This window comes from Lepidochelys kempii, chromosome 21 (genome assembly GCF_965140265.1).
Source record: "Lepidochelys kempii isolate rLepKem1 chromosome 21, rLepKem1.hap2, whole genome shotgun sequence".
In the NCBI taxonomy this organism is placed as follows: Eukaryota; Metazoa; Chordata; order Testudines; family Cheloniidae; genus Lepidochelys; species Lepidochelys kempii.
The window spans coordinates 10934288-10947206 of NC_133276.1; the positions used below are offsets into that span (position 1 = coordinate 10934288).

Consider the following 12919-nt stretch of genomic DNA (forward strand, 5'->3'; position numbering starts at 1 on the left):
ACTCACCAGAGGTCCCTTCTCTGCCTGCCGTGTTCAGGAAGCAGCCTTGGGTGGGTTCAGGGGGTACTGGCTCCAGGTCCAGGGTGAGAAACAGTTCCTGGCTGTCGGGAAAACCGGTTTCTCCGCTTGCTTGCTGTGAGCTATCTACAACCTCATCATCATCTTCTTCGTCCCCAAAACTTGCTTCCGTATTGCCTCCATCTCCGTTGAAGGAGTCAAACAACACGGCTGGGGTAGTGGTGGTTGAACCCCCTAAAATGGCAAGCAGCTCATCATAGAAGCGGCATGTTTGGGGCTCTGACCCGGAGCGGCCGTTCACCTCTCTGGTTTTCTGGTAGGCTTGCCTCAGCTCCTTAAATTTCACGCGGCACTGCTTCGGGTCCCTGTTATGGCCTCTGTCCTTCATGCCCTGGGAGATTTTGACAAAGATTTTGGCACTTCGAAAACTGGAACGGAGTTCTGATAGCACGGATTCCTCTCCCCAAACAGCGATCAGATCCCGTACCTCCCGTTCGGTCCATGCTGGAGCTCTCTTGCGATTCTGGGACTACATCATGGTCACCTCTGCTGATGAGCTCTGCATGGTCACCTGCAGCTTGCCACGCTGGCCAAACAGGAAATGAGATTCAAAAGTTCGCGGTTCTTTTCCTGTCTACCTGGCCAGTGCATCTGAGTTGAGAGTGCTGTCCAGAGCGGTCACAATGGAGCACTCTGGGATAGCTCCCGGAGGCAAATACCATCGAATTGTGTCCACAGTACCCCAAATTCGAGCCGGCAAGGCCAATTTAAGCGCTAATCCACTTGTCAGGGGTGGAGTAAGGAAATCGATTTTAAGAGCCCTTTAAGTCAAAATAAAGGGCTTCATCGTGTGGACGGGTGCAGGTTTACATCGATTTAATGCTGCTAAATTCGACTTAAAGTCCTAGTGCAGACCAGGGCTAAGTGACAATCTGACACCGACTTTCAACTAAGCTTAGGTTCTTAAGTGCCTGCATGAATTTTAAAATGGGGACTTAGGTGCTTTTGAAAATTGTATCCAAACCCTAACCATCTCACCCATCCTTTCCTCTGTTGATCTCAAAGTACTTAATTAAACATAGCAATGAATTCACTCCATTTTATGAGTGGAGAAAAACTGAGCCACAAGCTCATTAAGGGACTCAACAGATGACATAGCAAGTCTGTGGCAGAACTGGGAATAAAACCCTGGTCTCCTACCCTCTAACCTCATGCTCAATCCATTTGAACACAGCTCTCCCAGTTTGTTCTACAACGTTAAGTCACCGCCACCTCGGATAACGCCTTCTCTGTTAAGAACATGAGAGCACCAGAATCTAGTAATTTTAAAGTATCCATGTAGTTTCCCCTTTTCCACACAAAACTACTCAGACACGCAGAACAGAGTCCAATCCCCCATAGGAAAGAAACAACCAGATGGTGAGGCAGAGTGACCGCCATCAAGTACATGCACACCATGTGCTGGTGAGGTGGTTTAATAGTTCTGAAGTTTCCCTATGGTGCCCTCCACCTCCCTTTAAACAGACACCGAAGTGCAGAGTGAATTTCTTATGTGTTATTCCTCTCCAGGGATAAAACCTTTTTTAAAGAAAGATTTCCAGCTTGCAAGAAGAGGGTGACAGCACTGGATCTAAGCAAATTTTACATGTGGGTCCAGAAACTCCTGGTGTCAAAGCTTCTGCTTTACTTGACACACTTTCTACAGAAACCATTCACCAGAGAGGAACTGTGCTCATGTGAGCCCAAGGACACTGGATGAACAGAGATGTTTCCTGATGATTTCTGAAAATAGAAACTCAGTTCTGCACTCCTTTCTCCGTAGGGCAGAAGAGGTAAGGCAGCTTTTCATGGCAAAGTGCTTAGTCTAACAGCTATGGGCATTGGTTGGTCTTCAGAACAGCCCTGGCTTTGAAGGAAACCAGTTGCCTATTTTACTAAGCCGTAGATAAAAGCGCAGGGCATAAGGAACCTCAGTAAGTGAATGAATCCACACACACCGAACGCTCCACCCCCATTCCAAAAGCACCAGCAAGATCTCCTCTTAACCAACAGACAATGGAGCTGTAATAACTTCTTCCACAGATTTGGGGTGCTTTGCATCAAAATCAGTCACAAAAGTTTTTTTTGTTATATGTTGTATTTCCACAATTACCCTATTTAGGACCACAAAATGATATGACAGCTGCTCCCCAGCTGGAGCTTTCAGATCTTCAACTGGATCTTACACCAGTTTAGTCCAAACCTGAACAGCGGAATGGAAAAGGAAACAGAAAAGAAGAGTTCAGCTTAATGTTTCATAGATCTGATTTTTGAAGACCGCTTTTGGAAAACTGGAATCCTTCTGGCAGTGAGAACTGGAGCTAGGACATTTGTCTGGGAAAGGAAAGATCAGCCTTGCAAAAACAGGAGTATTTGGCATGAACATGCTTGCAGGAGTTCTGAAGCCAAGAGGTTAAAACTAGTTTGTACCTTTCACTAATATTTGATCAGACCATTCAGTTGGGATAGGCAGGTTACTATTGAGCTGACAATCAGCCCAGTGTATTTCAAACAAAAGTAACAAGCCAGATTTATGACTTCAAGCAAAGCAGGTCAGCATATACCTGCTTGGCTACCACGGGAAGTTCTCAAACAGAGGTGGGAACTTCAAGGATATGAGATGCAAAAGTATTGGTCATTCTCTCCTACTGCTTCTCACTTGGCACATCCCAGAGTCTCACAGAGCTTTTGATTGTGAACATAGTGTCCCTCCCCTGCAAAAAACCACCATGCAGTGTAGGTGTTCAATTCGTGATGGTGACAGATCACACATCCATCCAGCTTTCACAAGGTAATGTGTATGAAGCAATCTTAGTTTGTTCTGCCAACCTAATAATAAATTCTGGATGTGACAAAAAATACTCCACCTGCATTCCAAAAATGCTGTCAACAGGCAACAGACTCTGCCAGGAGCTTCCCACCAGCTTTGTCAGCCCTTTCAACACACAACAGGCTATCATTTTTGCTTCCTTTAGAAAAGGTACCAAATACACTGACACACAAGCATAGACTGGCAAAGAGGTTCATGCAATTGATAGTTTCCTGCTGGAAAGTTACCTTTTAAAAAGTGTCGAGGTAGTGTTTAGATACCAGTTTACCAAGGAAAGAAAAGCACATGATCAAGAGCAGAGAAACTCTTCAAGGGCCCTGTATTCTAAGCAGGAGGTAAACAAATTAAGTAATATTAAGGTCCAGTCCATTTCAGCTTCTGTCAAAAGACAGTAGAAATCTCTTGGCAGCCTGAAACAAAACTCTGAGCTTTGTGCACAAGTGCTGCAAGACAAGACCAGATTAGTAAGGCTGTTATCTTTTTCCGTGTTGAGAAAAGAAACAGCAATTGTTGACTAGCCCACTGAACTATTATTAGAGTTACCTTTTGGCTGAAAGCAGATGAGGGATTGTTTGTGATGGGTATCACAACAAGTTAGAAGCAATGGATAAGCTAAACTCCAGTCAGTCAGAAGGAATCACTAGAAGATCGGCTGACCACCCTACACCTGCCTCCTGGGACTAGATTAGACTGAGTCATGTCAAAACAGATCATGATCCAAATCTCTGGATAGCAATGACAAACTAGCCCAGATTGTTGAGATGAATGTAACCCCTGCCCATGGAATTAGCTCCTTCTTCCTTTAGCTTTGCTCATCCAAGGTGTGGCTCCTGTCTGTTTTTATCTCTGTACCACCATGCTAGCTGTCACTGCCTTCCAGACAGTTAGGCAACATGGGAAAGAGATTCTCCTTAAATAGCTATACCACGTTTATCCCAACATACCTAGTATTTCAGTTGGGTTTCCAACACAGCTCATTGATACACTAATTTAAATCTTAACACATCTACACTGTTCTAGTCTGGGCTTCTTAATGAGTAGCAACGCAGTTGTGCTATACTGTATCAAAAGATATGATTGTTTTGACTTGTGGGCAGATGCACAGCAGAGACTAACGGACATATTTTAATAGCCCCACCTCCCTTTTCACAGCACAATTTGTTTCCACCAAAAACCACACATCCAGATTTTTTGCACCTGTACTTTACGGCAGGTGCAAATTTTAGTAGTTACATGCCTACCCAACTGCAGGTGCCAATCAAGTAGACATATGTAATAACCAAATTCTGCAACCAAAATGAAAAGGAGTACTTGTGGCACCTTAGAGACTAACCGATTTATTTGAGCATGAGCTTCCGTGAGCTACAGCTCACTTCATCGGATGCATACCGTGGAAACTGCAGTAGACATTATATACACACAGAGACCATGAAACAATACCCCCTCCCACCCCACTGTCCTGCTGGTAATAGCTTATCTAAAGTGATCATCAAGTTGGGCCATTTCCAGCACAAATCCAGGTTTTCTCACCCTCTGCCCCCCCCCCCACACACACACACACAAACTCACTCTCCTGCTGGTAATAGCCCATCCAAAGTGACCACTCTCTTCACAATCTGTATGATAATCAAGGTGGGCCATTTCCTGCACAAGTCCAGGTTCTCTCGCCCCCTCGCCCCCCTCCAAAAACCACACACACAAACTCAATCTCCTGCTGGTAATAGCTTATCCAAAGTGACCACTCTCCCTACAATGTGCATGATAATCAAGGTGGGCCATTTCCAGCATAAATCAATGTTTTCTCACCCCCCCACCCCCATACACACACAAACTCACTCTCCCGCTGGTAATAGCTCATCCAAAGTGACCAAAATGTGCAGGCACAAAATGCTCAAGCTCAGCTGAAAATTTATTCCCGAGGGTCTGTCTACACTGCAAGTGAAAGTGTGATTGGTCACAGGTGTGCCTATCTAGCTTTAATCTAGCTGCCATGGGTAACAAAAACATACATATGGTGGCACAGACAACCAACCAGAATACATACCCAGGGACTCTACAGGACTTGTACTCCGGCTGCTAACCCATACCTAAGCCCAGGACACCACGTGTACTCTGCTACTGTTACCCATTGTAGCCAGACTAAAGCTAGCATAGCTATGCCCACCTTCACTTGCAAGTGTGGACATATCCTAAGACTAGGACAACCAAGCTGTCATGTGTGACAAAGTAGACTTGATTCCACTGTAGCTGTGAAAAACTGGTAGATTAGTCCAGTATCTCAACTGAATTAATGAGTTTTTATTTCAGTTCTTTGCATGTACTTAAAACACTCGTGAAAGATGTTCATTTATCAATCCTGGAAATATCGCCCTCTAGATACAGAACATATACATCACACAAATAACGACAGGGCAACTTCCCCCACATTATCCCACCAATGTGCCTCAGCCTTTTACAGAGGGATCACTTATGGGAATAAGCAGAGATCAGTCGACAGGTACATTAGTTCTTGGCATCTCCATAAGGACTGAGCAGTGATTTGTGATAAGGCCAATGTCCACCAGGGCCTGGACGAAAACACAGTAAGCAATCATCAGACAGTAAGAGCTTTCAGTCACTACTGATCGAGGCTGGATTTGATTTGGCAATCTAGAGCTTTATAATCTATAATAATTTATAAAAGCTTTATAATCACTACTAATTCCCTGAGCAATCAAGCTCCAACTTTAAAAGGTTGTTGAGTTCCATCTTGAAGCAGGACCCAGTAAGTCTCATACAACTGTTGGTTTGAGGTGTATAATATGAAGAGGGCAATTGACAGTTTGCTGTACAGTTGCATCTCCTATTTTGGTACCTGCTGTAAGTTATAACAAATATGTAACCTCAGTACAAAGTGGGGTACTATAGAATGGATCCATTTGTACATTACAAGCAGTTTAACCAGTTCATCTACAGCACTGTAGTTCCTAACATTAGGACTTTATTAATGCAAACAGCAACTGAGTGTTCTTGTCCTACATAGCCTGTGTAAAAGTACAGTTAAGCATGTTTAAAGGATTTTAAAATCAACTATTCTGGACACAGGACAATACACACCTAGACATGCCTCTTGCAATAATAGGATTCTGAAGTGTAAATAATCCTGTAATTCATTTTTCACGTATTTGTACACACAAGCATCTAAAAAAAAAGTTAAAATATCACTCAAACTTATTTGTATAGCATCCATCAAGCAAGCTTAAGGAGATTTTAAAACAGAGACAAGAAAAGATCACAAACAGGAATGGTCCAAGAACTGACTATTCCTGAACAGTGGCTCCTGAGACCAAAATGTTGAACAAGGCATCCCCCTGCCCATTTGTTACAGCAAAAAAATTCTTTGGACGAATCCCAAGATGTGTAGGTATTTTTTTTTTAAATCACCTATATTTGAGTCTGAAGATATTGTGGCTTTTTTTTCTTAAACATATTGGAGGTTGGAGAGGGCTCCAACCACTATCAGTTACAGCACCCAGCCAAAAGTAGGTTAACATCAAGGAGGATTTTTAAAATGTGGACCTAGCAGAATCTATCGGAGAAAAAGGGTGTTTTATTTTGTTTTGTTTAATATAAGGTGAGGAGCTGGCAGAGTTAGACGGTCTTATATTCAAACCCTTCCTTAGTAGGTCAGGCGGAGGCAGAAGGGAGGGCTTCACAGTTTGTAACCAAGAAGGACTATCACAATACACACCATGGTCTTGTTACCTACCCATTCTCCTGTTCTCCCAGGGCACCTACCTTACTGTACGTCACTACCGACAAGTTGTTCGAGTGACTGCTGGGGGAGAGATTTACAGAGTTTTGTGACAGTCCATTCTGATCTTGTTCAATTTGGTCAGGAGCAGGCCCCCACGTGTTTTTGCTGATTGTGCCTAGCTCAGAACCCCCAGGGTCTTTTAGGTTGTTTTCATCTGGTTGCCTGTTCTTCTGCGGAGAGGCGAAGGGGTTAAAGTTTCCTTCTACCTTGCGATGTGGTTGTGTGTTGAATTCCGTTTCGAAGGATGACAGCTGCTGCGTTACTCCTAAAAGTCCTCCAACCTCCACGCTGAGGATCACCCAGATGACATCTGTGAAATGGAAGGTCATTTAGGTCAGTATTAGATGTAGCTTACAGGGAAAGAGGGAGACCACTCCTGCCCCTGTAATACAATAATAGTATTTTTAACTTGCATAGCATTTTTTCAACGACACATTTTTACAGCATTTTACAAACATCAGGTAAGCCTAACACCTCCGAGAAGCAGGCAAGTGTTCTGCCAAGTAAGCAACAGCATGACAAGCAATAAACCAAAAAAAAGTAATTATTGGCCTCACAACATAAAGGCCCACATGCAGTCTAATTTCCTACAGACTGAAAGCACCAAGGAAGTGAGACTTGCCCGAAGCCACAGAGCAAGAGTGAGTGGAAGACTGAAAGAACCCAGGAGACTACTCCCAGTCCTTCACTTTTCTGCTACAGAATATGCTCATTTACACCAGCTTCGCTTACATCTGTATGTGAGCAATGTGGCTGAGTTATGTAAATGAATTTCCTGATTTTTACATTAATGGGTTACAGATTGTTGTAATAAGCCATAAATCTAGCGTGTCTGTTCAGTTCATGATTTTAGTGTCTAGCAGAACTACGAATTTAAGCTCCAAGGGTCGACATTTGAAAGTGTTGTGCAGGTTTTCTTTGAGGATGAGGACTGAGAGGTCAGATATAGAGTGATCACTTTGTAAAAAGCATTCACTCAGAGATGATACAGAGTTTTTCCATCTCTTATTTTCCTGTGTCAGTTCATTCGAGTGTGTAGTGATTGTCTGGTTTCACCCACATAGTTGCTATTGGGGCATTTAGTGCACTGCATGAGGTATACCGCACGTTGTGATCGGCACCCAATAAGGACCAAAATGGTGGAGCATCCTTGTTTGATGAAGGTGATTTTAAGTGTGTTCAGGGGTGTGTACAGGGATTAAACAAAGACACTGAATTTATGGCTTATTACAACAACCTGTAACCCACTAACGACCCCTTTTTGTCCTTTGACTGCAGAGGTGTTAACCGGCCACCCGACCTTGAATGGTCCCTTAGAGTGGTGCCCAAATTATTACACAGGACAGCCACAGAAACCTAAGCACAACCTTGTCTGGGCCAAACAAATTCTACATATTTTAATAAGATTAAAAGTCACCTGTCTTGATTTATATTTTAAGTTCAGCTTGTTTCATATGTATTTAGATAGGTGGTTTCTGCGTACAGTATTGTTTATTTACACACTGGTGATGTAAGCATGATGACAAAACACTAATGAATCAGCCTCCAGTATATTGCGTTGAAGCAAGCCACAGGTGTTTTGAAACGCTCTGGTGGGTAACGTATGGCCCGCGAGCTGTCTGTTGGGCACTCGGCCTTAGAATATGTGCTAACCACTTATATTGAACAATCTGTTCCACCTTGCATTTAGCTGTGATGCTCAGAGTACCTTTCCCAGATCTGAAGAAGAGCTGTGTGTGGTTTGAAAGCTTGTCTCTCTCACCAACAGAAGTTGGTCCAATAAAAGATATTACCTCACCCACCTTGTCTCTCTAGTCAGCTGCTGGTTTTCCTCCAGATAAAGTTAATCTGCAAGCAGCCCAGCTGCTTGCAACATGCTGCCAGTGGCTGACGGGGGAAAAAGAGGACAGCAGATTCCTTTACAGTTTAGCGTGGCTATCAGTGCTTCTCAAAACAGGCCAACTCACAGCACCTCTCTTCTCATTTGGCCACCTTGCTTAGTTTGACAGGGTTTAGCTGCCTTTACTTTACCAAGCGAGACTAGGAGGATTCACTAGCCCCTTTTCAGCTCCCAATATTCCTTTTTCTTAGCTATCTTAGTTCATATATGAACGTATCAACAATCAACAGCCCCATATCCTACCCATGTTTAAATCCCTTATGAAACATCAATTAGGACACTGAAAAGGCACAAGAAATTAGACTAAAACCTATTACTTCTACAGAGGATTCTTCTCTCTTGGTTATACCAACACGGTCAGCAGCTTTCTGCAAAAAAGTCTGGCAAGTAGCGAAGTGGTGCCATCTGCTGTTAATCTCTGGCAACTCCTCAAGTTTTACCCCAGCATTAGAGGGGATGTCAATTCAGGAAAGGCCAGAATGATTAACATGTAATTTTTAAAGGCTTTTTTCCCCTTCCCGATTCGAAAGGGAACTGCAAAGTTTGGACTTGAAACTTTCTGACATCATTAGTGGAATATCTGTACAGACTGAAAATTATACACAAAGTAGTCCAAAAATTATTTCCTTTACCCACCTGCCAAGCCCATAGTTTAGCCATTTGACTGGAAACAGTGAATGAAATAAATGCTCCCTAATATAAAACAGTTCCTCTACCGGAGAGGCTGGTGTCTGATCCTGGCGTGTTGTACCACATAGGTACAAGAGGCCATGTGTCCTAGAAGTTTTAGGCAATTCCTTGCTCTGGTGGTTGGAAACTGTCTGAGACTTCGAATGATGTCCCCCAGGGCCCAAAACCTCGCTTGCGGGAGGTGTGCCCTGGCGTGTGTTGAGTCCAGCACCTCCTCATGAACTCTATTCACTGAACAGGGAAGAGCACTGATTTCCCCATGTTCAGCATAAGGCCCAGTTCATCTAACATCTTACTTATAAAGTCGACTTGTGCCCCCACTTGAGCCCTGGAGTGGCCCTTGATAAGCCAGTCATCGAGGTACGGGAACATCTGTACCTGCCGCCTGTGCAGGAACACAGCCACGACTGCCACGCATTTGGTAACACACGAGACGCCGCTGACAGGCCAAATGGGAGGACTGTGAACTGGTAGTTTTTGTTGCTCACCACAAACTTGAGTTACCTTCTGTGGGATGGTGTAATTGCTATATGAAAGTACACGTCCTTCAAGTTGAGGGCGGAATACCAGTCCCCTGGATCCAAGGAAGGGATGATGGAGGCCAAAGAGACCATGTGGAACTTCAGTTTCCTCATTAACTTGTTGAGCTCTTGCAGATCTAGGATGGGCCTCAGCCCACCTTTGGCTTTCAGTATTAGGAAATACTGGGAATAGAAACCTTTGCCCTTCAGCTCCTGAGGAACCTCTTCCACTGCTCCTAGTAATAGGAGCAAGTGCACCTCTGTATGAGGAGTTGCTCATGAGAAGGGTCCCTGAAGAGGGACAGGGAAGGGGGGTGAAGGGCAGAGAATTGGAGGGAGTATCTTCCCTCTACTGTGCAGAGCATCCAGCAGCCCAATCTGATACGGGCCCACGCAAGGTAGAAAGGGGATAGTCGGGACGAGAAGGTAAGGCGGGATGGATCCAGTTCAAGTTCTGGTGCATCGTCCTCGTTCGCACCTTCAAAAGGCCTGCTTCTGAACGGATGAAAGTTTGGACGGGCCAGAGCCCTGGCCTGAGGATGGGTAAGGCCTCTTCCTGCTGCTCCTGTTTTTTCTCCGTGAGCCATCCTGCCAGTTCTGCGGTTGGTAGAACCGCAGAGGAGGTTGTGGCCTAAAATGCCTCCACTGCGTGGCGGGGCTGTGGAGGCCCAGCGATTTGAGGGTGGCTCTTGAGTCTTTTAGGCCAGTGGTTGTCCAACTTTTTTCGTGCACCACTTGAAAATTGCTGAGGGTCTCGGCGGACCACTTAATGATCTTTCCAAATGTTGTTTCTACAATTAGCTAACTACTGTAAAGCCCTTTAGATAAAAGTGCTATATATTTTAAAAAAAACAAAAAAAAACCCACCTTAACTTTTTTTGTTCTACAAATAAAAGCACACAACTCATATTTTAATATCTGTAGCCTTATCTTTCTAATATGATGATGTGCCCTCTCTCCTCCACTGCGGCATCACCCTAGCTGGGGCTGGGAAGATGGGGGTCTCTCCCCCACCACAGCAGCCTCTGAGCTTAGGCTGGGAAGGAGGACCATTTCTCCCTGGGAGCTGCAGCCCTGGAGCTGGGGAAAGTTGCCTCTTTCTCTGGCCACCGCAGCCCTGCACATCCCAAATTCCCTCCACCCCCTCTCCTCACCCCAGTGGCCCCTCCCACCTACCCCGTATTCCCCCCAAGGCCACCAACTCACCATACGTGGTACGTCTTCTCCAGGGTCCAGGCACCTAATTAGTGGAGCCACATCTATGCGGCTCCACTCATTAGGTGGATGGCCCTTCGTTCTCTCATGTGCGGCTGCCCAGGCGCACACATCAGAGGGACCTATCCGCGGACCCCCTGAACAGAGCTCACGGATCACTGGTGATCTGCGGACCACCATTTGAGAACCTATGTTTTAGGCTATGTAGCCTTTTATCCATCTTTTCAAAAAAATAGAGTCACACAGTCAAAGGGGAGATCCTGAGCGGTCTTCTGGACCTCGTATGGCACACCTGATACCTGGAGCCAGGAGCCCCTTCTCATGGCAATCCCTGTAGACATCACCTGTGTGGCTGCATCAGCCCTGTCCAGAGTGGCCTGCAACCAAGCTCAAGAATTGAGCTTGCCCTCCTCCACCATGGCCGAGAATTCGGCATGGGAGTCCTGCGGCAGCAGCTCTGCGAACTTTGCCATTGCCCCGCATGTATTGTAGCAGTACCCGCTGACAATGGCTGGCTAATTAGAAATGTGGAGCTGCAAGCGCCAGTGGAGTAGACCTTTTCACCAAAAGGGTTGAGTCGTTTCGCCTCCCGATTCTTTGGGAAAGGGCCTGGGTAGCCCTGGTGCTCGCATTGGTTAGCAGCGTCCACAACCTAGGAATCTGGTGGAGGATGGGTATACAAGTGCTCGTAGCCCCTGGACAGCACAAAATAGGGTCCTTCATTGCATTTGCCATAGCAGGCAATGAAGCCAGGGTCTGGAACAAGATTTTTGTGGTGCTGGCAGTGATCTTTATGACACGTAGGGCAATACGTGCTGGTCCGGAGGGTGGGGAGGATATCCACCACAGGATCTGAATCCTCCATTACCTCCTACGCCAGGCCCCGGGCAACCCTCAACAACTTCTGTAGGACCCTGTTGCCCGGGCAACCCTCAACAACTTCTGTAGGACCCTGTTGCCCGGGCAACCCTCAACAACTTCTGTAGGACCCTGTTGCCCTCCAGGGCTGGGGCTACCGAAGTGCCTGCCTGCACTTCATCTGGGAAGGAAGAGACGCCCGCAAGGAGTGGCTGCTCTCTCCCCTCTGCACCCAAGGGGTCCCGCGGCGCTTGGGGATCCTGGGCTGGAGCCGACAAGAACTGTGCATGGCCCTCTGTGCCAGAGCTGTATACGTCGGTGCCAAGGCCACCAGTGCCCAAGTTGTCGAAGCTGGAACCGATGGTGTTGGGGCTGTCAGTGCCGAGGACATCAGTGCTGATACCGCTGGGGCTGGAGTTGCCGACGCCAGTGCTGCAACAGTTAGGATGGCATCAGGAAGTGATGGAGCTACCCCGATCCTGCTGATGTAGACGGTGCTGGAGGCTGTATGAAAGTGGCCAAGAGCACCGATGACGCCCTAGAATGAGACACTTGGCTCTGCCCTTGGCGAAAGGCCCAGGGAGTCCAAAAGGGCCACTGTGCCGGGGGCTGCCACTGCACGGGCCACAGTGCCGGGTAAGGGTGCTGGTCTCATGATGACCTGGACTGTCTACTTCTGTTCCTTTGAGATCTATAGGAGTCAGACTCCGAGGTCCCCAAAATGGAGGACCACGGAGGAGCAGTACTTTGAGGCTCTGAGGGTCCATGCCGAGGGCTTGGGGACCGACTAGGCTTCTGACCCTGTTCTGGCACCGGGAAGCAGCACTGGGGATGGAGACCATCAGGCCATCATTGCAGGCTTTCCCCTTGACAGTGCCGGGGGGAACGACCGGTGCCAGCAACCTCTCCCGTCCAGGCAGGGAGAATGGTGCCGTGAGCTGGAGCCATGTGCTGCCTCAAACACCTTTGGAGTCGACGGAAGGTATACTTGTCAGCTCAGCCTCGGCAAGCAAGAAGGGTCAGGACTTGCCCGCCCTTCCATGGGGGCAGGA

The 12919-nt window shown here is 46.5% G+C and overlaps 1 protein-coding gene across 6 annotated transcripts in view; it reads right to left on the minus strand.

Moving 5' to 3' along the window:
- ILRUN (inflammation and lipid regulator with UBA-like and NBR1-like domains) overlaps positions 1-12919 on the minus strand; it is a 55194-nt gene that overhangs the window by 13649 nt on the left and 28626 nt on the right. For 3 of the 6 annotated variants that reach the window (XR_012155845.1, XM_073320238.1, XM_073320239.1), the window contains exon 4: positions 6665-6993. Coding sequence is in view for 3 of the 6 variants with exons in the window: in XM_073320238.1 (XP_073176339.1) it covers positions 6665-6993 (329 nt within the window). In the remaining 3 variants the exon portion in view is untranslated. Of the gene's footprint in view, positions 1-6; positions 4342-5983; positions 6068-6664; positions 6994-12919 lie in introns of those variants that run through there. The other 3 variants (XR_012155844.1, XR_012155843.1, XM_073320237.1) reach the window with 2 other exon arrangements.